Source organism: Staurois parvus, unplaced genomic scaffold (assembly GCF_062004578.1).
Source record: "Staurois parvus isolate SC_StPar_1 unplaced genomic scaffold, SC_StPar_1.0 ptg000254l, whole genome shotgun sequence".
NCBI lineage: Eukaryota > Metazoa > Chordata > Amphibia > Anura > Ranidae > Staurois > Staurois parvus.
Genome location: NW_028318050.1, coordinates 1,129,116 through 1,155,882, shown reverse-complemented (window position 1 = coordinate 1,155,882; position 26,767 = coordinate 1,129,116). Strand labels below are relative to the sequence as shown.

Below are 26,767 nucleotides of genomic sequence, written 5' to 3'. Positions count from 1 at the left end.
AGAGGGTTAGGAGGGCCCTGCTCCTTGGAGCTTACAATCTAAGGTTCCATTCACATCTGAGCGTAGCGCTTTTCAGCGTTTTTTTTTTGCGCATATTTTACTGTGATTTTTCCGGCATTTTTGTGCATTTATATACATCGTTTTTAGCCATTTTTTGAGCTTTGGCATTTTTTTTTAAGTAGATCCAATGTCAATCATGATGCCCACTTCCACCGCTACCCAAAAAAAGGCTCCACTTTCTACGCTGGCTCCCGGCCGTCTGACTGCTCTGCTGGCTTGACAGTTTTTAAATATGTAAAGGGAGGGGCCATCACGTATGTGACTTGGCCCCTGTGGGACATCATTGACCCAGCATGCCCCAGTCGATGATTTCACGTGGGGGTGGGGGTCACATAGGTGATGTCACCAGGTTGCCCCACCCCTAACTTATTTAAGAACTAAATATAAAGCGTAGGTGAGTGCTGGAACTATATAAGCAGCTAGCACAAAGGTATAGGTAACAGCTCCTTATAGATAAATGTATAGAAAGTGCAGCTAAAATAAGTGAATAATACTAATGTGAAAGTAAAGTGCAAATATCAATCTGAAAAATAAAACCGCTCAATGGAACAGTCAAGTACAACATATAAAAATATACGTATAACATGTTGAAATTTGTTCAAGAAGTCATTCGATCAATGTGGAACAATAAAGTGCAGCATAAAGGTGAAAATATATGAAGTCCGTTAACCACTTCCAGTCCGGACACTTTCCCCCCCTTCCTGTCCAGGCCAATTTTCAGCTTTCAGCGCTATCACACTTTGAATGACACTTGTGAGGTCATGCAACACTGTACCCAAATGAATGTTTTAGCATTTTTTTGAGACAGATAAAACTTTTTTTGGTGGTATTTATTCACCACTGAATTTATTTTTTCTTTCTATGTAAATGAAAGTCCAAAAATTTAGAAAAGTGTTTTTCTTATAAAATTTTGCAAATAAATAATCTTTCTTCATAAATCTTGGCCAAAATGTATTTAGTTATCTTTTTAGTAAAAAAAAATAACCCAAATTAGTTTATAACCAAAAATTATTTTTCTAATTTTTTTTTTTTTTTACATTTTTATTTTATTTTTTATATATATATATATATATATATTTTTTTTAACATACTGTCACCCTAGGAGTACAGTGTCACCATAGTGACACTGTACTATTTGTGGGTGGTGATGAAGATTTTTTTTTTTTCCCTTTTACTGCGATGTGATGCATTTTGTGTGCATGCATGTCTTCAGGGGTACACCTGAAGACGTGCATGTGCACGAAACACGTCTGGTGGAGCCACTTGCTGACATCACGCCACCACTGCTGAAGGTCAGAACAGCGGCCATCTTGGTACATGATTTATATTCAATTTTATTGTATTTCTACGTGGATTGTCTTTTATTCATGGTACAATAAAATACTACACTATATACAAGTTTTGTCTCCTGTGGTGAGCTATTCCTCATAGGAAAGGGTCCATCTGCGTTTTGTGCCATTGGCTGAGCATCCCCTACAAAGGCTTCATTGCCGTTACCTGTTGTCCAGATGAGATGTGCTTACATGCTGTTTACCACAAGATGTCTGATGAGCGTACATCTGACAGGGGTGGTGGATTCCCGTTTGGATCACTTCTCAGTATTTCACCGTGATTGCCGTACCTACAGTGGGGATCGAACGTTTGGCCACCCCAGCTAAAAATTTGTATTAATGTGCATAAAGAAGCCAAAGAAAGATGGAAAAATCTCCAAAAGGCATCAAATTACAGATTAGACATTCTTATAATATGTCAACAAAAGTTAGATTTTATTTCCATCTCGGGGGGGTCACCGCTTGTGATACTGAAACTTTACCCCGAGCTACACTCGGGAATACCTCCAGGGGGGTTAATGGACTTTACAGTATATATTATCACCTTGATGCTGCACTTTATTGTTCCACATTGATGGAATGACTTCTTGAACTAATATCAACATTTATTAATATAACATTTTATTTTTATATATATAATTTATATGCTGTACCTGACTGTTCCGTTGAGCAGTTTTATTTTTCAGATTGATATTTGCACTTTACTTTCACATTAGTTTTATGCATTTATTTTAGCGCTGCACTTTCTATACATTTATATATTTAAGAACTGTCAAGCCAGCGTAAGAGTTAGACCGCCGGGAGCCAGCATCAGGAGCGGAGCCTTTTTTTTTCTTTTTTTGGGTGGTGGGCATTGTGATTGATGTTGGAACTACTTTGTGGGACATTCTTTTATTTTTCTTCTTTTAGTAAAGGACTTGTCAAAGACTGTCTTTTTTCACACTACAGTTTTTCTTTGTGAATGGGTAGCAGTACCATGTACCCCATACTCATTCACATGGGGGGGGCGGGATCTGGGGGCCCCCTTGTTAAAGGGGGCTTCCAGATTCTGATAAGCCCCCCACAGACCCCCACAACTACACCCAGGGTTGTGGGGAGGAGGAAGAACCAGCAAACACAAATGCTCCTGCACTTGGGGATGGACTCGATGCTACAACCACATTAAAAATGTCCTGGAACATGCACACCTTGCTGCTCTCAAATGGACCGGGGAAATCCAAATATACTAAATGGGGAAAGAACAAAGAGAGGGCGCACAGGCCTAGTGCATTACCATAAAAAATGTTTAATAAAAAATAAAGTAGGTGTTGTACTCACAAACGACAATATAGTCAAGGCACATCATAAAAGAACAGCTGGATCAACACCGCACTGAGTAACAGTCCGCAATAGGGAGTGTAGACATCCAAAAGCTGACGCGTTTCGAGGAATTTCCTCTTCCTCAGAGCCAACTGACCAAATGTCTGCTCCCTCTTTTATATACTCACTACTAGTTAAACCAAAGGTCACATGGGCCGTCCTGGACACTCCCCTATGCAGGTGGAGGAGTCACAGGGGCAATCAACATAGTGTAAGTAAACATGAAAGGTCTATAAAAAAAAAAAATATATATATATATACGTGTATAAATAAAACCATTGAAACTAGTGACAATCATAAAATCATATGAACCATAAGAAGTGTGCACAGTGAAAAATAAATAAATGGAAAGTTACACATATATAAAAAATAATAAAAATCCTTCCCTGGTGATGCACTGCACTGCTCGCCTTTAAATAAATGGATGGATGGACGAGCAACGCTACGAAGCTGCCTAGTGATCTGCTTGCCATAGACAACCATGGGACATGGATTTAATATAGAGAGTAGATCTGAAACCCAGCAGAGACACTTATTAATTCATAGAGATGCAGCCTACAGGGTGTGTGCTATCATTCTAGTGTAGTCATATGATGAGACGTAGGCATGTGTGGCAATGTAGTGCACCATGGATGGATATGCATATGCAATACTATATACAAGAACAAAGGAGATAAATCACTAGTAAAACATAAATGTTGATATAAAACGTTACAAAAAACTTCTTAATATGGTTCACAAAGTTTAAATAAAATAAAATTAAATAAGTATTGTTACAATATAGTATAATATCTGGTAAAATTGGTATAGTGTATGGTATACGTGTGTATGCATAGACATGGAAGCATAAGAAATATAAATATATAGGAAAAAAAAAAAAAATTAAAATTAATAATTATATAAAAAATGTATAAAAGATGTATATATGTGTTATATAGAAGAATTATATACAAATGTCAAAGGCGTTATGTAACAAGCACTTGCAGGATGAGAAAGCAGTGCTTGAAGAGAGCTCACTGGACAAGATGCGTGCGCACATGTGTGTGTAACACGTCCACATGAGCAACTGCTTTTTAGTAAAAAACATGTTTATACATACATACATAAACCCACACACACATATGGAAACTGAATGAAAAAATGGGTCACCAATGAATGACCCATAGACACAAGCGCATGGGAATGCGGTCATACGCAAGCGCCTAAGGGTGACACAATAAATGTGAAGTGAGCAACCTAATGTGTAAGGATTCAGAGTAATGGCAGCTATACTGATGATACTATAGTAATCATAGCTGATGAAAATGAATATATCTAAAGCATACATCTGTAGTGGATGGTGTACCCACTATAGGTCACAAGGGGAGGAGGCCCTTATTCCCATCAAGATGGGGACAAGGTGCTTTGGGGATGGGGGGGGTGAGCCCCTCTCACCCCAAAGCACCCCCCCCATGTTGAGGGCATGTGGCCTGGTATGGCTCACTTGTCTCCCGCCCCCCCTTTCCTGACCTGCCGGGCTGCATGCTCAGATAAGGGTCTGGTATGGATTTTGGGGGGGGGGGTACTCCATTATTTTTTTTTTTTTTTGGCATGGGGGTTCCCCTCAAAATCCATACCAGACCCAAGGGCTTGGTATGGATGGAGGGGGGGTGGGCCCATGCCAGTTTTTTTTTACTTATTTTTTAATTGTCAGCAATTCTTTCATTTACATTCAGCTGTCAGTTGGGAACCCCGCTGACAGCTGAAACATTAACACATGGCTTTTACTACTAAAATACCGCATGACTTGATAAAATAACTCATGCGGTATTTTAGCAGCATTTTTAGTGCATTCAAACTTTTTTTTAAAAAAATGTTATGCGGTATCTTACGTCATACTCGGATGCAGTAATGTGCAAATCTGCCCAATTTAAGATACAAAAGTAGCTCCAAAACGTTTTGGAGCTCCAGGCGACTTGGAGTGGAGATGTGAACCATCTCCATAGAGTAATATTTTTTTTTTTTTTTTCCCCCTCTGAGCGTTTTGGAGAGCCATTTATTCCAATTTATTTTCCCATGTGGTGGGGCTGTGCCGGCACTGCATGGGTTAAATGCTTGTGTTTGTGTAGGGACTCTGAAAGTAAGGACGTACTTACCTATTCCGCCGATCCTCCAAGCACAAGACTGGTCCCTGCTGCTGCAGACCCCCCATCCCCCCCCGCTAGCAGTCTTGTGAATGGGCTGTTCCTGACGTCATCAGGCCCATAGACCAACTTCGGACGTGTGGATGGAAGGAACAGTCCACTGCTGGACTGGATACAGGATAAGTATAGTTTATCCCTGAGCCCCTAGACAAAACAAGCACTTAACCCATACAGTGCTGGCACAGCCCCTCTACATGGGAATATACACATTTTCACCAGAGTTCTGCTTTAAGACAAGAAGTGAAGGGAAATCCCCATAGCAGGGCACAGATAGCAAACATTAACCCAATGGGGTGTTTAACACTTCTCTACTCTACTAGAACTTAAAACCTTCTGACTATACATCCACTATACAAACATAAAAGATTGTTTAAACCTGCTTTGCAGATAATTGTCCTCCGTGCAGAGCAGGCATGACCCCCCCATACATAATCCAGCTGCACAATTTGAGAATGAAAAGGAAAGTCTGATTGTATGATAATGAAATCTTCCAATGTGTATGTAGCTCTCGTGATTTTTCTTTTGTTCCCCCAAGTGATCTTAAAGTGTATTTACACCCAAGAACTAAAATGTCATATATTGAAGATCACCAATCCTTAGATGTGATGACTGCATTCATTTTCTGTTTTCAGACTAAGATCACTTTCAATTCAGAAAGGCAGGACAGAAACTGAAAGGAAATCCAACATTTTATAGTTGTCACTGGAACTGGCATGAATGGTTAATTATCCAATGGGAGCACAGCATAGAAATAAATGAGCAGTCATCCAATGGGTGCACAGTATAGAATTAAATGAGAAGTCATCCAATGGGTGCACAGTATAGAAATAAACAAGAAGTCATCCAATGGGTGCACAGTATAGAATTAAATGAGAAGTCATCCAATGGGTGCACAGTATAGAAATACACGAGAAGTCATCCAATGGGTGCACATTATAGAAATACACGAGAAGTCATCCAATGGGAGCACAGCTTAGAAATACACGAGAATCATCCAATGGGTGCACAGTATAGAAATACACGAGAAGTCATCCAATAGGTGCACAGTATAGAAATACACAAGAAGTCATCCAATGGGAGCACAGTCAGTTCGGTTGGTTGACCATGATGAAGGGGCTTATGCTTATCAGACGATATACTGTAACCTATATACACCGCCATAACCTTTGACACTGGACACTGAATAAATTGGTGACATCAGTCACAGAGGGACCAGTTAAGCGGCACCAACAATTTTCCCTCTTTGAAGCTCAGTAAGCTCTGACATGACTCCGTATTACTAGCAGCACAAGCAATGAATGAGGAAAGTGAGGATTCCCACCTGTTAGCTAGGTGTCTCATCACACAGCGGAAGCAAAAGACAGTTACATCACTTCCACTTTCACTGCAAAACATGCTGTCACTCACACCTGCAAATCATGTATTGTTTCCATTTTTTTTTTTTTGTCCAACCCCTGTAGGTGGGAGCTAGGCAGATGAACAGCATGAATATGGATACAGCTCTAGCCAATTACAGGGGGAGGAGAGCTGCATTGCATTCTGGGAGCTGGTATTTATACTCTGGGAGCGCATGCGCTCTTCGTCCTTCATGGAGTGGATTGCATGTGTGGCCTTGGCTCTCCTAAAAGCTGACTGGGGGGTATGCTGCTGGTATCACAGAGAGAGACTACCGGTTGTTCTACAAAGGCCTGTGAGCACAGATATTGTGCAGCGATGGAATTGGCCTTTTATTTTGCAGTTGTTACCTTGTGGATTACACTGTCTCTATTTCCTGAGCTTGGAGTAGGGGAGATCCAATATTTCTTGTTTATACTTTTGTTTACAGTTGCAAGAAAAAGTATGTGAACCCCTTGGGATTACGTGGAGTTTTACATGAATTGGGCATAAAATGTGCTCTGAACGTCATCTAAGTCACAACAATAGAAGAACACAGTCTGCTGAACATAATACTACACAAACATTAGATGTTGCCATGGTTTAATTGCACATAACATGTAAACATTCACAGTGCAGGGAGGAAAAAGTATGTGAACCTTTGGACTTAATAACTGGTTGACCCTCCTTTGGCAGCAATAACCTCAACCAAATGTTTCCTGTAGTTGCAGATCAGACCTGCACAACGATCTGGAGTCATTTTGGACCACTCCTCTTCACAAAACTGTTTCAGTGTAGCAATATTCTTGGGATGTCTGGTGTGAATCGCTCTCTTAGGTCATGCCACAGCATTTCAATCGGGTTGAGGTCAGGACTCTGACTGGGCCACTCCGGAAGGCGTATTCTGTGCTGTTGCAGCCATTGTTTTGTTGAATTACTTGTATGCTTTGGGTCATTGTCCTGTTGCATCACCCATCCTCTGCGGAGCTTCAGTTGGCGGACAGATGGTCGTACGTTTTCCTGCAAAATGTCTTGATAAACTCTGGAATTCATTTTCCCATCAATGACAACAATCCGTCCAGGCCCTGAGGCAGCAAAGCAGCCCCAAACCATGATGCTCCCTCCGCCATGTTTCACAGTGGGGATGAGGTTTTGATGTTGGTGTGCTGTGCCTTTTTTTCTCCACACATAGTGTTGTGTGTTCTTCCCAAACAACTCAATCTTGGTTTCATCTGTCCACAGTATATTTTGCCAGTAGTGCTGTGGAACATCCAGGTGCTCTTTTGCAAACTTCAAACGTGCTGCAATATTCTTTTTGGACAGCAATGGCTTCCTCCGTGGTGTCCTCCCATGTACTCCATTCTTGTTTAATGTTTTCCTTATTGTAGACGTGTCAACAAAAATGTTAGCATGTGCCAGAGATTTCTGTAGGTCTTTAGCTGACACTCTGGGATTCTTCTTTACCTCATGCAGCATTCTGCGCTGGGCTCTTGCAGTCATTTTTACAGGACGACCACGCCTAGCAACAGTGCTAAACTTTCTCCATTTGTAGACAGTCTGTCTTACCGTGGACACATGAACATCAAGGCTTTTGGAGATACTTTTGTAACCCTTTCCAGCTTCATGCAAGTCAACAATTCTTGATCGTAGGTCTTCTGAGAGCTCTTTTCTGCGAGGCATGGTTCACATCAGACAGTGCTTCTTGAAACCAGTAAACCCAAAACAGGTGTGTGTTTTTTAAGGGCAGGACAGCTGTCAGCAACACATCCAATATCATCACACTGATTGGAGTCAAGGTTGGCTCACTCCTGGCTCCAATTAGCTCTGGGAGAAGTCATTAAGCTAGGGCCTCACATACTTTCCTAATGCAGAAAAAGGGGGGGTTTGTGAAAAGGAATTCACAGAAAAAGCGGCTACATTATGAACAGAATGTGATACTTGGAAAAATTTCCAAAAATTATGCTTTATTACACATACAAATTAGACAGATGGGCAGTCGCCCTGGTTTACCATCACCTCAGTATGAGACAATACACACAGACCTAGGTATTTTTTTTTTTTTTTTTTTTCAAATTTTGTTTATAGTGCAAGAAATAAAACACCCAGTGGTGATCAAATACCACCAAAAGAATTTATGTAAAACAAATGCTAAAAATTTCACATGGGTACAGTGTTACATGACCGCTCAATTGTCAAAGTGTGAGAGCGCTGAAAGTAGAAAACTGGCCTGGGCAGGAAGGGGGTATAAGTGCCCAGTAGGCGAGGGGTTAAAGGCCTCATTGCTTTTTCTGAATACAGTAGGATGACGGGCTTTAACTAGCTGCCAACCGCAGATAGCCGAATGACGGCTGCACTGCGGCCGGCCAGTTCTGAGTGAACGTCATATGACGTCCTCCCAGAACGCGCTCTCCTGCGCGCCCCAGGGGGCGCGCACCCGGCGATCTCCGTGATCGCTGTGTCCTACGGACACAGCTGATCACGTGATGTGGTAAAAGGCCAATCACAGCGGCCTTTTACCACGTGATCAGCGGTGTCCAATGACACGCTGATCAGAGGGAAATGCAAGTGCCGGTTCTCGGCTGCACTTTCCTCACGCTGTCAGATCATGAGGAAAGTACTACCGAGAACCGGCAGTTGTCAGAGCGGGGATCGGCACCGATCATCAGGGCACTGATGATCAGTGCCCTGATGATCGGTGCCCAGCAGTGCCACCCGCAAGTTCCGCCCACCTGTGCCCAGCAGTGCGCCCACTAGCTCCGCACACCTGTGCCCAGCAGATCACCCACCTGTGCCCAGCAGTGCACCCACCTGTGCCCAGCAGTGCACCCACCTGTGCCACTCTGCAGTGTCACCTACCTGTGCCCAGAAGTGCCACCTACCTGTGCCCAGCAGTGCCACCACCTGTGCCCACCAGTGCCACCCACCTGTGCCCACCCACCAGTGCTACCCACCAGTGCAGCCCAGCTGTGCTGCCAGTCAGTGCCCAGCGGTTGTGCCAGTCAGTGCCGCCAGTCAGTGCCCAGCAGTGATGCCAGTCAGTGCCGTCTATCAGTACCCATCATCAGTGTCACCTATCAGTGCCGCATATCAGTGCTGCATATTAGTGCTGCCTATCCGTGACACCTCATTAGTGCTGCCTATCAGTGCCGCCTATCCGTGCCACCTCATTAGTACTGCCTATCAGTGCCCTTTAGTGCTGCCTATCAGTGCCCATCAGTGCCGCCTATCAGTGCCCATCAGTGCTGCCTCATCAACGCACATCAGTGAAGGAGAAAAAATACCTGTTTGAAAAATTTTATAATAGAAACAAAGAAACTTTTTTTTTTTCACATTTTTTGCAATTTTTTTATTTATAGCGCAAAAAGTAAAGCGCCCAGTGGTGATTAAATACCACCAAAAGAAAGCTCTATTTGTGAGAAAAAAATGATCAAAATTTCATATGGGTACAATGTTGCATGACCGCGCAATTGTCAATAAAAATGCGGCAGCGCTGAAAGCTGAAAATTGGCCTGGTAAATAAGGGGGTATAAGTGCCTGGTAGGCAAGTGGTTAACCAAAAGCTGTCATTTTGTTTCGTCTGTCCAACTCCAATCTGGCTTTTTGATGTTTCTGTGTCAGCAGTGGGGTCCTCCTGGGTCTCCTACCATAGCGTCCCTTTTCATTCAGATGGGATGTATAGTGCTAGCTGACACAGGTGTACCTGGTGCCTGAAGGTCAGCTTGAATTTGTCTGGAAGTTGATCGAGGTTGATCCTTCATTGCCATCTTTGATCAGTTTTTCTCTCTTGTCCACATCCAGGAAGATTAGCTACAGTGCCATGGGCTGTAAATGTCTTCACAGTGTTGCGCACAGTGGACACAGAAACATTGAGATCTCTGGAGATGGACTTGTAACCTTAAGGTTGTCCATGTTTTTCCACAATTTTTTGTTCTCCAATCCTCAGACAATTCTTTGCTGCTCTTTCTCTTCTCCATGTTCCATGTGGCACACAGAGACACACAACAGAAAGGTGGAGTCCATTTTTCACCATTGTAACTGTTAGCTGGTGTGATTTCTATATTGTCAGCACCTGGTCATTGATACGGGGGAGTTTAACTACAAATTACAGGAGCAGCACAAACGTGGAATGCAATTATTTCTTACAATTTTCAAAAGGTGGCAATAATTTTGTCCAGTGCATTTTTGGAGTTTTGTGTAGAATGTGTCAGATTTGGCTTTTTATTTCTCCACATTTTTGTGTCATACCAATACAAATAGATTATTAGATGGGGCGGAGCCTGATAATGGCGGCGGCGGGGAGTTCGTAGTAGGAGCTCTTGCACGAGGCTCCTCTGTCCGATTCCCCCCCCCTTGGCCCCAAATCCCCCCTAGATGCATAGAGCCCCAGAAGGCTGAGACTCACCTCGGCCTGGTGGGCCCCCTTTGAGGAGCGACGGCCCGCGGGAAGGAGAGCCTGGGAGCTGGAAAGCAGCGGTGAGAGGCTGGAACAGTGAGCCTGGTTGCAGGGAGACGAGGAGGCGCAGCCAGGACACCTGACCTGCCACAGTGCATCCCTGGGAGGTGAGGAAGCCGGCCGGCCGGCCAGCAGCTGACAGGGAGGAGGAGAGACACTGATCTGCTGAAACGGCCAGCTATCCCGGACCCCTGTCGTGGTGCTGGCAGGGAAGAACAGCCTGGTCCAAGGCAGGAGAGAGTGGAAGAAAGTCCTGGAGGATCCCCCTGAGAGGAGGTGGAGAGGAGCTAACCTGCTGAAAGAAACTGGAGGAGGGAGCCTGGAGACGTCTCACGAGAAGAAATGTGCAAGGAGGGTGAGTGAGTCTGGCTGTGGCTTCACACATAAAATCTGTATTGAGTTAGCGGGGAATTAGCGTGAGAGAAAAGGGGGGACCCCCAGAGAAGAGAATATAAATAAAGAGAAGAACGTATGTAGGAAAGAAAAGTGAATGGACAGGGCTGGGACTTGCAAATCATATAAACGGCTTCTTCTTAACACAAATCTCTAGAGAAATAGAAAAGATACAGAAGAAATGAAAAATAAAAGTGCAAAAGGAACCGGGCCAAAAGGGACCCAAACGGGTACAATTAAAAAGTACACATCCCAGGGAAACGTGACCCCGGAAAGGCCCCAGAGTAGAAATGACAAAGGAGAATTAGATCTAAGTATGCAAAATAGCCCTAAACAATTAATGGACTTGGATATCAGTAATCAACAAATATCAGAGACAGGAAAAGAGCTCCAAATCCCAAATAAAAAAGAAATGACAGAAATGTTCAAAGATCTGGAGAACAATAAAGCAAGAAATGGTAAAAATTCGGAATGACCTGGGGCAGTTGTTGCTAAGAGTGGAAGAAACGGAGCAGAAAGTTAAAAATCAGACCCAGATTATTTCCGAATTAGAGAAGAAGATAATTAATATAGAAAAAGTTCAGGAAAAATTGCAGTACAAGGCGGAAATCCAAGAGAATAGAGAAAGAAGGAGAAATATAAGGATAAGAGGGATACCAGAAAGTCTAAAAGTAGAAATATTGGAAGAGGAGGTTTACAAAATTTTGAACTTTATAACGGGAAACTCTGATATGGAAAGGACTGATATAGAAGGAATCTCTAGAGTCGGGAGACTCCCGGGGGACTACAGTTGTGACCAAAATTATTCAACCCCCACTGAAATTGAGTGTTTTGGCCAGTTTGACATTGCTTTTGATCATTCAGTCATCTTGCTTACATTTACATTAAAGAGGCACTTGTAGGTCAGACAAATATAACATAACAGTTATAATGAAATAACCACAAATGTCTTTTCTGTGCTCACAGCATTATCAGTTTTATTCAACCCCCAAGTGACATTCAATCTTAGTACTTAGTACAGCATCCTTTTACAGTTATAACAGCTTTTAAACGTGAAGCATAGCTTGACACAAGTGTCTTGCAGCGATCTACGGGTATCTTCGCCCATTCTTCATGGGCAAAGGCCTCCAGTTCAGTCACATTCTTAGGCTTGCGCACTGCAACTGCTTTCTTTAAGTCCCACCAGAGGTTCTCAATCGGATTTAAGTCTGGTGACTGCGATGGCCACTCCAAAATGTTCCAGCCTTTCCTCTGCAACCATGCTCTAGTGGACTTGGAGGTATGCTTGGGATCATTGTCCTGTTGAAAGGTCCAACGTCTCCCAAGCCTCAGGTGTGTGACGGACTGCATCACGTTTCCATCCAATATCTCCTGGTACTGAAGAGAATTCATGGTACCTTGCACACGCTGAAGCTTCCCTGTACCTGCAGAAGCAAAACAGCCCCAAAGCATGATTGACCCTCCACCATGCTTCACAGTAGGCAAGGTGTTCTTTTCATCATAGGCCTTGTTCTTCCTCCTCCAAACATAGCGTTGATCCATGGGCCCAAACAGTTCTAATTTTGTTTCATCAGTCCACAGAACACTATCCCACAACTTTTGTGGTTTGTCCACATGGCTTTTGGCATACTGCAGTCGACTCTTCTTATTCTTTGGAGACAGCAAGGGGGTACGCCTGGGAGTTCTGGCACGGAGGCCTTCATTACGCAGTGTGCGTCTTATTGTCTGGGCTGAAACTTCTGTACCCACATCTGACAAATCTTTTCTCAGTTCCTCAGCAGTCACACGGGGACTTCTCTCCACTCTACGCTTCAGGTAGCGCACAGCAGTCGAAGTCAGCATCTTCTTTCTGCCACGACCAGGTAGCGTTTCAACAGTGCCCTTTGCCTTGAATTTGCGAATGATGCTTCCTAAGGTGTCTCTTGGTATGTTTAACATCTTTGCAATCTTCTTATAGCCATTGCCCTTCCTGTGAAGAGAAATCACCTCTTCTCTTGTCTTCCTGGACCATTCTCTTGCCTTCACCATGTTTGTAACCACACCAGTAAATGTCTAGAAGGAGCTGAGTATCACAGTCATTTTAAAGCTGCCTAATTGGTGCTTATTATGCTTGATTGCTGCTCGGTGACATCCACAGGTGTTTTCAATACCTGATGGAAAGCACCTGTATGAACCTCTGTTCTTCAGAGTGGTAGTCTTTAAGGGGTTGAATAATTGTGGCAATGAAGAAACCACATAAGAACCATTTACTACTGTATTACATAAACAATTGATGTCATTTTAGTTGCATTTGGGTAGTTACAACGTCCTTGTAGGATTTGATTCTGAATACAATTCCAAATGTACACTATAGTCCCTAAACCCCTTTACAGCATTGGGGGTTGAATAATTTTGGTCACAACTGTATGAGATGGAAAGGTCAAGAGACATACTTGTTAAATTTTATGAACTGCAGCAAAGGGAAAGAATTTGGAGGAAAACTAAGGGAAAACCAGTAATAAAATATGGAGAAATGGATATCCAAATTTATGCGGACTTGTCATCGGAGACTCTCCGGAGGAAGAGAGCTCTGAGGCCTTTGCTGGAGCTGATGAAAAAACAGAAGGTGCAATATAGATGGGGAGTACCGGAGTGCTTAATAGGATGGAAAAACGGAATAACAGCCTATTTGAGGTTCCCAGAGGACTTGAGAAACTTTTGCGATAGATTTGAAATGCAGAGAATTGAAATTAATGGTTGGGAAGAAGAATCTGGGGGAAATAGATTAAAAAGAGGGGAGGAGTGGAGGCGGTTGGAGGGGGGGAGGTAGGGTGGGGAGGGAGAGGAGAAGTGAGAGAAGAGGGTTTTTTTTTTTCTTTTTCTCTCTCTCTTTCTGAACCTCCTTGCTCCCAATCCAGCGCCTTTCCCCCCCCCCCCCCCGCTACTCCAGCTTAACTTCTTCCCTTTCTTTCTTTAGAAGTATAAGTAGAAAGAGGGTCAATGGGGGGATTCGGAGGGAGGGGAGGCTGTCCATGGGAGGAGCGTAGCCCTAAGGATTAAGTCAAAGGTGGATGTTATCTCCACAAATGATGTTGAGGCAAAGCGAAGGCCTAAAAAGAGGGGGGAGGAGGGAGGGGAGAGGTGGTGGGGGCGGGGGTGGGAGGGGTGGGGGAGGAAAGGGATTGAGGGGAGTACTGAGAGAGGGGGGGCGTGTTAAGGGGAGAGAAAAGTGTAGTGGGATAAAAACACTCAATAGGAATAAGAAAGAGGAAGGGAAGGAGGAAGAAGGAGTTAGCAGGAAAAGAGTAAGATGGAAGAAATCCAATATATAACCTACAATGTAAAAGGGTTAAGCTGTCCAGGAAAGAGATTTAGGCTATTTAAAGAACTCCAACATAGAAAATCCTCAGTGGTATTTTTGCAGGAAACACACTTAGAGATGGAGTCGAAGGTTAGATTGAGGACTAGATATTTTCCAACATGGTTTTATGCGGACTCACCAACTAAAAGAGCAAAGGGAGTTGCTATAGGCTTTGCAAAGAACGTAAGGTTTGAGGTGGAGGAGAGATTAACGGATCTGGAGGGAAGGTTTTTATTTTTGAGAGGTAAATTACAGGGAATAGAGTGTACAATAGCAAACATATACAGCCCAAATAAAAAGCCGGAGAGGTTTATGAGAGAAGTGTTGAAGAGATTGATGGATTTTAAAAGGGGATGTATGATAATAGCGGGGGACTTTAACATCTGTATGGACCCACGGATGGATACTACTTCCTGTGTGAGGAGGGAGGAAAGCAAGCCCTTGAGAATGTTAAAGAAACTGTTGCATGAGTGTCAATTAGTGGACATCTGGAGAATCAGGAACATGAAGGAGAGAGATTATACTTTCTTTTCGCATGTACATGAGACTTATTCTAGACTAGATTACATATTAGTAGAACACCGATTGATAGAGTTGGTGGTAGAAGTAAAAATTGAAGGAAGCACTCTGTCGGATCATGCCCCAGTTGCAATGAAGTTAAGATGGGGTAGAGAAGAGAGAGAAGGATATGTGTGGCGGTTGAATGAGGCACTTCTCATGGATGAAGAGATTGGTCAAAGAATAGAGAGGGAAATTGAATGGTTTTTTGAAGAGAATGAAACAGAGGATGTGTCAGTTGCAATGGTGTGGGAAGCACATAAAGCTTACATTAGAGGTCTACTCATTGCAATGGGGGCAAAAAAGAAAAAAGAAAGGAGAGAAAAGATAAATAGATTATTAAATAAAATATATGATCATGAACAGGTGCATAAAAGGGAAAGATCTAAGGAGATAATGCAGCTGATAATAAAAAAGAAAGAAGAATTAGAGAATGTAATGGAGGAGGAAAAAAGAAGAGTCTTTAATAAAATAACATGTGAAAGGTATAGATGGGGAGATAGGCCGGGAAAGTATTTAATGAGAACTTTAAGAAAGAAGAAAAATAGAAATTATATTGAGAAAATAAAAAATCCCAAGGGGGAATTTGTACACTCAACCAAGGATATTGCTAGAATATTTAAAGAGTATTATAATGAGCTGTATAATATCATACCTCAGGATACGTTTAAGAAAACGGAAATAGTAAATAGGGAGAAAAGAAAGACATATCTAGAGGACGCAGGCCTACCGAAATTAAGAGAAACACAACTGAACTCTTTAGAGGCAGAAATAACTTCAGAGGAAATAAAAATAGCGTTAAAAAGCATGGCGGGAGGGAAAAGTCCGGGTCCGGATGGATATACGGCTAAATACTATAAAAAATATAATTAGCTTTTAATACCTAAAATGAAGATTTATATGAATGCTTTGGGGAATGGGATGGAGATAAGGGGAGAATCTTTACAGGCTAATATAGTACAGAAGGAAGATAAAGACCCCTCGCAATGTGCAAGTTATCGGCCAATAGCACTGCTGAATGTTGACACTAAAATATATGCAAAGGTTTTGGCAAATAGACTGAAAAAGCTGATGCCAGAGTGGATACATAGAGACCAGGTGGGGTTTGTCTAAGGAAGAGAGGGCAGAGATAATGCTTTGAGATCATTGTTGCTTATACAAGAGGGTAAAAAAGGGAAAACTCCAATGATACTGATGTCGATAGATGCTGAGAAGGCATTCGACAGAGTAAGTTGGGGTTTTATGATGGACACTCTGGAAGCGTTAGGAATAGGAGATAGAATGAGAGGCTGGATTGGAGAGTTGTATAGAGGGCCTACTGCCACCATAATGGTAAATGGAGGAAGATCAGAGTATTTTAAGATGTCAAATGGCACAAGACAGGGATGTCCACTGTCTCCACTGTTATATGTGTTATCACTGGAGCCCTTACTGTCCATGATTAGGAAGAATATAGACATAAAAGGAATAAAGATAGGAGATGGAGAACATAAGGTAGTGGCATATGCGGACGATTTGATGTTTTATGTTGGAAACCCTAGAACAGCACTTCCAAATTTAATGAAAGCATTGAGGGAGTACGGAGACCTGTCGAATCTGAAAATTAACCCGACAAAGACTGAAATCTTAAACATAAACCTCAAAAACAGCGAAAAAGAAAAATTACAAGAGGAATTCCCCTTCCTTTGGAGAGATAAAGAACTAAAATATCTAGGAATAAAACTATCAGCCTCAATTAAGAATCTATATAAAGCAAATTATATAACATTATTAAATGAGATTAAGGAGGAGCTGAGGAGAGTAGGAAATGGAAATCCATCGTGGATAGGTCGTATAAACTTGATAAAGATGGTAATTGTCCCCAAAGTATTATACAGATTTCAAATGATCCCAATCAAACTCCCAGAGGCATACTTTAAAGAACTGAGGAAAATGATAATAAAATATATATGGAGGAATAAAAAACCTAGAATAGGTTATGAAACGTTGACTAGAAGTAAAGAAAGAGGAGGATTGGGGGTACCAGACTTTAGGAGATATTACAAAGCGGGGATAATTGCGAGAATCTTTGACTGGATTCATAATCCAGAGAAAAGCTGGGTAAAAATAGAGACAGCACTGAGTGGAATAAGTTTAAATAAAAGTATTTGGGTACCAGCACAATATAGGGATTTAGAGGAGAGCACAAGCACGTACACTCTTAATGTTTTAAAAGAATGGGATTTACTACACAGACAAAAGGGGTGGGTTTTTAACTCACAATTAATACCACTTAGGAACACAAAATGTTTCATCCCGGGTAAGGAGAGTATAGCAGGGAAATGGATCATAAAACAGGAGGCGCAATTGTGAGATATAATGGTAGGAGAGGAAATAGGGTCATATAGGGACATGGAGGAAAGAAAGGGTGAAGTCTTTAATAAGATGGATAGACTAAGATATTACCAACTGAAGTACTTTTTTGAAAGCCTTGCAAAGCCTATAAGAACTAGAAAAGATTGGAATCCATTTGAGAGATTATTTGAGTCACGAGGAAATGGTAGACGCGGATTGGCAAAAATACACAAGATATTAATGGAATTTGACACAGACACAAAATTAACGCACATAGAGAAATGGGAAAGAGATATGGGGAGAAAAATAGAGGAGGAGGAGCAGAGGAAAATGTTCACATTAATTCACGAAAATATTAGTATGAGGGAAGTAGAAATAAATTTTAAGTGTTTGAATAGATGGCATATTATCCCCAACGTGGAGCACAAGATGAACATAGAAATATCACGGTTGTGTTGAAGAGGTTGTGGAGAGGAGGGCACGTGGTATCATGTCTGGTGGGAGTGTCCAGAAATACAGGTGTTTTGGCAGAGGATAGTTCATTTGATAGGGAAAATCACTAAAATTAATATAGGATTAGATCCAGAATTATGTCTCCTCCATATCTCAGAACTCTCAGTGAAAACATATAAGAGTTCGGGGATATGGCATTACTTGACCGCAGCAAAGAGTCTGATACCCAGGTTCTGGAAGAAAAGAGAGGTGCCAACTGAGAAGGAATGGATGGCTAGAGTAAATCAGATCTCTGGGACAGAAAGATTGTATTATACGCACGAGGACAAGCTGGAGTTATATAAAAAAAATGGAAAGGCTGGGAAGAATACAGAGAAAAGGTGAAATATATGAAGAGATAATATTCCTGGAAGCCGGCTTAGAACTGGGATTTAGAAACAACAGAATAATATGGAGTTATCGAGAGTAAAGAGAATGTTGAGCGTGGGAGGGGGTGGAGGAGATAGGGGGGGGGGGGGAGTAGGGGAGGGGGGGGAGGGTAAGAAAAGAAAGTCATATACAGGGATAATTTATGTAAGAAGAGAAAACGTTTGTGATAATTATTTTAATAGAAATGTTGAAATGTTTTGTATATGAATTGGAAAATTAATAAATATTTATAAAAAAAAAAAAAAAATACCAATACAAATAAAAGATATAATCAGGAGAATGCCAAAACATTTGTAATTGCAACAATTTTCAGGGAGAGATGGTGCATTATCTGACAGGAAAAAATAATAATATATAAATAATAATTATATATACTGCTCAAAAAATTAATGGAACACTTTTTAATCAGAGTATAGCATCAAATCAATAAAACTCCTGGGATATTGATCTAATCAGGTAAGTAGCAGAGGGATCTGTCATGGATCCCCCACACGCCACGCCACGCCACAGTGACTAGTTAACCAAGGCACGCATGTGCAGCCGTGACTTGGGGTAAGAGGGAATAAAGGGGACTTAACTTTGAATATATAAAACCGTATATAAGACCAGCCGTATTTTTCGCTCCATAAGACGCACTTTTTCCCCCCCAAAAAAGGGTGGAAAATGTCAGTGCGTCTTATGGAGCGAATATGGAGCGGCCGGTCCGGTATTTCCACCGCGGCCGTGTCAGAATACCGGGCCGGCCACTCAGCTCTGCAGCGGGACCTTATGGAGATGACTGCTGACCTTTGGGGAGGTGGGGAGCGGGTACCTGAATTTGACAGGTACCCGCTCTTACTTCTTTGTTCTTTGATCTTACCTGTTCCTCTATCCAGCGGCGCGCTGTCTTCCGGCTTCTGTAGTGTGGGCACTGGGCATGACAGCCGGGTGCCAAGTGCGCATGCGCAAGAAGCGGTGCTTTTTGTAAATGGTAAGGCGGTACCTGGGACACATGACAGATCCCAGAAGCCGCCGGACCAATCACAAAGCGCAAGTGCTTCTCGCTCATGCGCACTGGGCACCCGGCTGTCATGCCGAGCGCCATTACAGAAGCCGGGAAGACAGCGCGCGGCTGGATCGAGGAACAGGTAAGATCAAACAAAAACTCTGCGGAAGTAAGAGCGGGTACCTGTCAAATTCAGGTACACGCTCCCCACCTCCCCAAAGGTCAGCAGTCATCTGTACTGTCCACAGTCTCTGGTCATCCCTGTGCTGTCCGCAGTCTCTGGTCATCCCTGTGCTGTCCGCAGTCTCTGGTCATCCCTGTGCTGTCCGCAGTCTCTGGTCATCCCTGTGCTGTCCGCAGTCTCTGGTCATCTCCTGTACTGTGTCTGCAGTCCATTAGTTCAGAATTTTTTTTTTCCTGTTTTCTGCCTCTAAAACCTAGGTGCGTCTTATGGTCAGGTGCGTCTTATGGAGCGAAAAATACGGTACTTCCACAGCCCGCACTACCTTTGGCCACCACCAGAGGGAGACTCCACTCCAATCCAGCTGGTCGACCACACACTGGCAGATACAAATCTTACATACAATCTGGTGCACACTAAGGGTTGAGGAGAAGCCTAGCAATACACACACCATTCTAGGATCCCTCCAGCTATCCTACAAGCCAGAACCCCGGTGTTAATCACTCTTCCACTGTCCGCACACCCCCACACCAGACTCACCACAAAAGGTAGCCTGCCACCACCCAACAGTTTATCCGCAGAACGGTCTGTTGAGACACCACACACACACAGATCTCTGTCTGGCAGATCTGCTACCTTTACAATCTGCCCACACACAGTGCAATTGCATACAGATTGGCAATGAGCTTGACCAAGCATTTAAAGGCACTAAAATACGATACAATCTAATCCAATCAAATCTCTCTGAAGATATGAGCACGTGCTTAAATACACAGAAGTCACTAATTAATTATAAACTTTAATTTCCCGAAAGTGGGAAGTGCATAAAATATATATAAAATATAAAAAGTTACAGAAATACAAAAAATACAAGAAGACACACAAATGACTAATCACTATAAAACAAAAGAGAATAAAAGACAGAAGTAAAACTTTACCGCAGTTTACCCTGCGACTGGAGCAAGTCAGGGAGAAAGAGCAATCAGTTGGTCGATCAACCAGCTCCATACGAATCACAAATATCCCAGTGTCCGGTTACTCAATTTATGGGGATATGGACGTAGGCGGGACATTAGTCTTCGGCCAATTGACCCTGGGGGGTGTTCCTGTACCTGCCCACAGGATGTTCTGTGTGCTGACCTGCCCAAGTTCAATCGGGCCAACACCGGCTTGAAACACCAAGTCGGGGATTGGATCTCCAACACCAGCGCATTAGTCCAATCGCGACAGTACCAAACACTGTTCGACTGACGTACTCCAGCGCCACCTAGCCATTCCCTGCATTTTCCTGGCCTTCTACCTAAACCACAAATATGATTTTTAGGTGTCAATGTGACGCACAGAATGCCCTACAAGAAGGGAGCATGTTCATCTCTCTGCCACTAATATTTTAGCTTTTATGAGACATGAAACATACCCCTTTTGATGGATGGATATATTTTTAGCTCCCTGCTGTCATGAAGCCAAACTGTCTGGAGCCACTTTCTCCTAAACCGGTTTCCCCAGAAGGTGACAAAACCTTATTTAGCACAAAGGTGACACTTCCAGAGGAAGCCAGGCTTTTCAGAAGCCAATTGATGCTAATTGATGAGCTCTAATTGATGAGCTCTAATTGATGAGCTCCTGTCTGAATACCTATGACTGAATAAACATCCTTAATGCCAATGGAATTCCCCTAAGGTTACGATTACATCTTGCCACTGATCATATCCTATCCACTCAAATCTTACATGTACGTTACAGGGTTGTTAATCAGTTTATCAATCACTTTCCAGAAGACGTGCTTGTGCCCAAGATACTCTCCCTGCTCACCTTTAAGTCTGATCTACAAATTATAAAAGGCCAAATACATTTTTACAGAAGTGAATCCTTTCACGTGGCAACTAATCTAGAATTTCTTCACTCAATCACGACTCAGAAAATGTGTATGTAAAAAACAAAAATATATATCATAGTGCAACACCATTTAAATTAAAGCTAATGATTGTGTGCATACAACATATGCGCTCACATTAGAACAAAACACATCGTGCTCCACAACAGTGTTGTAAAGTGTTCACTTCATCCAACATATACAAACATGCTTCCCATCACCAATGAGTGTGCCATGCACTCACCTTCTTCCTTGACCCATACATCATATAGGTCATAAGCACTATAAACATTGGTAAATATTTTGCTTGTTCACTGCTATCCCTTAGCTAGCTTTTTCCTTTCTACTGGCCCTTTAAAAGACCAGATTTCAGCTTCCCACCGGGATGGTAATTACTCAGGGGAAAAGAGGACAAATCATAGTGCAACCCCATAAAAGATAAAAGATTTCCTTTATGAAGCTATTAAAATCCACTCACAAAGTGAAAAACAGTGAAGGCATGCATGTAATTCCAATGACAAAAATGGTTGCTCTCACCACACTTCCTGGTTTGCGCAATACCGGAAGTGACGTCACTAGGCTCCACCCGCGTGCTATGTCACTGGTCATGTGACATCCTCAGGGGGAGGAAGCCGCAATACCACTGACTCGGAGAGAACATGCAGATACACATCTCAACAACTGGGAGCCGTACCTCGGATGGGTTCCTACAATTTACCTTTTTTACCCATCCCAACCCAAATGACCTTGTACCCCGCATGCCACATGCCAAAGCAAAACACAACCACCAGCATAACCCAGCACCCAAAGACCCAATGTAGGGCAGAATGGCGGGAAGTTTTCCCCAACACAGCAGACCTCCAACTAAAGACCACCCCAGACCAACTGCCAGACAACGCCCTGCAGCTCCACCCATCCTTGACTTTGACTCAATCAGATATTTTTTGCTGCCCACTTTACTTTTAAATTCTTCAACCAACCACCTAGCCCAAGCCCCTTTAACCCCTGCCATGCCCTCCATCTATTTGCTGTGTCATTTTTCTCCAGAAATCCCCCCTCTACTGATCTCATCCTCTCTCCTTCCAGTCCTTGCAGCTCTGCCAGATATCTCCCTGAACTTGTCAGTCACACAGAAGGGAAGGTCAGTTAATGAACCCCTGTGCCTGTCAGCTCCCTGCTTTTACCAGCCTGCCTTACACCAACATTCTGACCAGCAGATCAGCAGAGGACATTTCTCCTCTGCTGCGTCTAATAATGGTGAGTGTGCACACCTTTCCATGAGCAGTTGTGTCTATTATTCCTCATACCAGGTCCTTGTTTTCTATAATGGTTACATACTTATGGACCTTTCCAGTCCAATGTTGTCCACTTAAAGCTGCCAGTTTATTCAAAATATTTTTTTACTATACACTAAACTTTGGTTCGCCCCTCCACAACAGTCCCAGTCTCTCATGTGGCCCCTTGGAAAAATGAATTGCCTTCCCTTGGAATAAATTAAGCTTCCAGTTTTTTCTAGAACTGTACCATTTGGTCCTAAGTCGTCCCCTTTTACTTATAACTAGGAGAACATTAGAGGGGAACTCGGCTAATCAAGCGCTGTGGCTGCTGCACATAAAACTCTTCCACAGGCAGACTGTACACAGAGAACAGCTATACTGCAGTCGGTCTTACAACCCGACTTGGCAACAACTTACTGTGTGGTAACAGCCACCTGAACACGTGAGAAGATTTCATCCTTCATCCTATAGCTGGTTTTAGTTGCTACTCTTAGAGGGGCTCCCCTTTTTTTATTTTACAGTTTAACCCCTCATTGGGGGATATCCCTGGGTGCAACTGCCTACTATTGAGAGCTGTTTACTGTATATAAGATATTTTGTATATGACTCGGTACTTGGTATTTGGTACACATAATACAAAAAACTTGCTTGGTTGTTAAAAAAAAGTCTTAAATCTTTCCCTATCTTTAAATGAGTTTATTATTCATTTTAATAATTCAATTGTACCTCACAGTTACACTATTGAATATATGCCACTGCATACAAATAGTTCAGCCTAAAGGTGGCATCTGCTGGCTGAAAGCTTTCTATTTATCATTGGCGACTCCATCCAATCGGCATGTAATGGCTAAGTCACAGCTGATATAGTGGTCACATGATTAGGAGGCACTCTAATTGGCTCCTGATCATCAGTGGAGACCCTGACTGCTGGGATTGAGAGCCACCAGCCGTGCAAAGTGTCACCTGCAGGATTTTAAAGGGGAGAAGATTTAATAATGTATTCACAGCATTGTGCTGAGGAATAATACAAAAAATGATTGCAGAAAGGAAGGGATAACACATTTGTGAATGGAGAGTACAGCCAGACACACACACTTCAGTCTGATTGTACAATCTACTATGTTTTTACTATAAAAGTTGAATGTAGGAATTGTGTTTTGTTGACCATCTCTTTAGAGCTACAGTATGCTTGGAAGGTTCTTACATGTATTGTCTAGTTTATAGTCTTGTCTACTCTGTAGGTCCAGAAAACATAAAAGTTGTGATAAGAGATGTGAAAGATATAAATTTGGAGAGACAGATTATAGCCCGATGGATGGAGGGGGAATACCGGGACTGTGAACTCCTGACCCTGAGCAAAGAAGAAATGGAATCTCTGATTAAACATAAAATACACCCTCTATCAGTGGAGAGAAGAATGGCCAATAAACTGCGACACATCCACCACATCCTAAAGGAGGCTTCAGGTAATGGAGACATTTCAGTCATTTATTGCTCTGTTATCCTCCTATAAATACATTGGGTTTTTATGAATATTATGTAGCACCCTCCTAGCGCAGGATGCTGGGTAAATTTAGTTGTTGGCTCCTTCTGCAATCAAGGAAGCAGTAATTGTTTGTTCTGTCCTATTCAGGGTCTCCCAGGCTGGGAGTATGATTGCTTCCTCCTGCCTCTGAAAGGTGTTTCCAAAGCTTAGGTTGGGAGATTCAAGTCAACTAGTCTGAATATCTATTGTGCTCCAGCCAATTCCTGGGGAAGAGTGTCTATGAGGGGTTGGAATTGAGATAATTAGTCTGAGACACTGGAGATCAGGGTTCCTTCTCCCCAGGAGGGTTCCAGAGGTGCAGGACCTTCTGCTACTAGGCAATCTGTGGACTGTACAACTACTCTAGGAGGCCTTGGAGGTGCCAGGATTAAATGATTAAATAGACTTTGCTTAGAACTACCTCCAGAACCACACCATTAAGGGATCTGGTCCTGAGAGGCACTATCTCATTCACTGGGATGTGCCTGGAGGAAGCTGGGAGGTGGCATCTGTCCTGGGGACTTGTGAGTAGTGACCCTAAATTCATCCTTGAGACTGTGTACTGGATGATGCACTGGGTAACAGTAACTGTGCACGGGTGTAAGGTAACCAGATGGCCAAAAACCTGTCTTGTGGCCCCCAGCTGTGAGGCCTTAAAGTGATTGTAAAGGTACAATTTTTATTTTCAAAATATAACAACCATGTCTATACTTACCTACTCTGTGCAGTGGTTTTGTACAGATGAGCCCCAATCCTCTTCTTCTCGGGTCCCCTGCCGGAGCTCCTGGCTCCTCTTTTTTGTTGTGTACTCCCATAGCAAGTAGATTACTATGCAGGAACCCGAGCAGGCGTGTTCCCAAGCCACTGCTCCATGTGTCCATTCACACATGCAGCTACGGATTGGCCACACCCCCTCTCCTCATTGGCTGTGATTGACAGCATTGGGAGCCAATGGCTGCCGCTTGCTGTCTCAGCCAATGAGGATGCAGAGACTCAGGACAGCTGAGGCTGTCATGCGCATCGGTGGATTGCAATGGGGTTCAAGTAAGTACTACTGCTGAACACAGGATTTTATATACCTTCATACATAGAATGCATGAAGGTAAAAAGCCTTGAGACTTTACAACCACTTTAACCTGTTCAGAAGGACTTAGGGAAGAGATTTTCTTCCAATTGCTATGTGCTGAATGTTATGAAGTATCCCCTGTCCCCAACCCCTCTCCCTATTACAAGTTATACAAGCGATAAATCACAAAAAGACAGCCCCTTGACTGTTTTTTGAGCCGGAGTGATTGGACTGTTGCTTGGGTAGCTGACGGCCTCGGTATCTTTTTGGTAAAGAACCATTTATTAACAGCAGCACCTGCAGGGGTATTGCTACATTTACAAGCTCAGTATTAGCCCACTTGGAAGGAAAATATATTTGAAATATATTTTAAAAATATTCTTCCCAAATACTGTATATATATATATATATATATATATATATACTGCATGTTGAGATGTGTTTTAATCACAAGATATATGAAAAATATTTTTAAAAATACATTTCAAATATACAAATCTACATTTTTGGAATGCATTTACTAATATATGTAAAAATATATGGTAAAATTACTTTTAAATGATGTTAAAATCTGAAGAATATATTTAAAACATATATTTTTTAAAATATTCTTCAGATTTATTTAACATACAAAAAAGTACGATAATTTAACATATATTGTTACATATATTTGTAAATGCATTCCAAAATGTAGATTTGTATTTTTAAAGACACAGTATATTTGAAATTTATTTTTAAAAATATTTTTCATATATTTTGTAATAACTCATTTCAGCATGCAGTATGTATATTTATTGAAATATATTGAATATAGCCAAAATTGTAGCATTTCAAATATATGTCAATATATTTGAAAATAATATTTTTACAATATATTTCAGATATATTGTTCTTCCATATGGGGGTGTGGTCTTTGTATAGGGAGTATGTACCAATGGAGGGGGTTATCCTCACATTTCCACCAAACACCTAAAGCCCCCTGTCAGAGACGTAGAGAGACTGCCTTGGCTGAACTCTGCTTCTGAAGGTGTCTTTCCACAATGTCTCATATTTGTCTTTTGTTCTTTACAGAGAAAAACCGCAAAAAGAACTTACCGAAGGTAAGGAATAGATATGCGATGATAATTTGTGACCAAGGGTGTGATTCTCCCAAAACATAGTTTAAAGCCCAAATCCAGGAAACTTTGAAATGTGGGGATGTACCTGTAGTACAAGTGTTAATTGCTTGTTTAACCGATTCCGTGCTGCCCTATAGCAGAAATACTGCTACAGGGTGGCACGGGTGCGCAAAATCACGTGTATGTATACGTGATTTTGCAGTTCTGGGTAGGGGGCGAAATGCAATTATTTTAGTAAATATAAACTGCTAAATCCCTTTTCTCATCAGCAGTATATGGCAGTCTTGTGACTTCTATCAGTGTCCAGCCGAGCATAGGTTAAAGCTTGTAGGAGGAGTTTTAATTCTGCTTTAGGAGGATGCAAAACCCCTGACCTCTGTCTGGACAGTGCTAATTTGTCCTGTGCTGATCACATGCACTCTCCTAAGGAAAAAAAAACCCTCACTAGCAATACACACCAAACTGAGCATGTGCA

The 26,767-nt window shown here is 42.3% G+C and overlaps 1 protein-coding gene across 1 annotated transcript in view; it reads left to right on the top strand.

Annotated features, from left to right (window-relative positions):
* The window catches only part of LOC149459567 (uncharacterized), a 172,752-nt gene that overhangs the window by 25,194 nt on the left and 120,791 nt on the right, over nt 1–26,767 (top strand). Inside the window, exons 3-4 of the mRNA XM_089680930.1 lie at nt 23,825–24,049; nt 26,246–26,274. Of these exons, the coding sequence (XP_089537056.1) occupies nt 23,825–24,049; nt 26,246–26,274 (254 nt within the window). The remainder of the gene's footprint in view (nt 1–23,824; nt 24,050–26,245; nt 26,275–26,767) is intronic.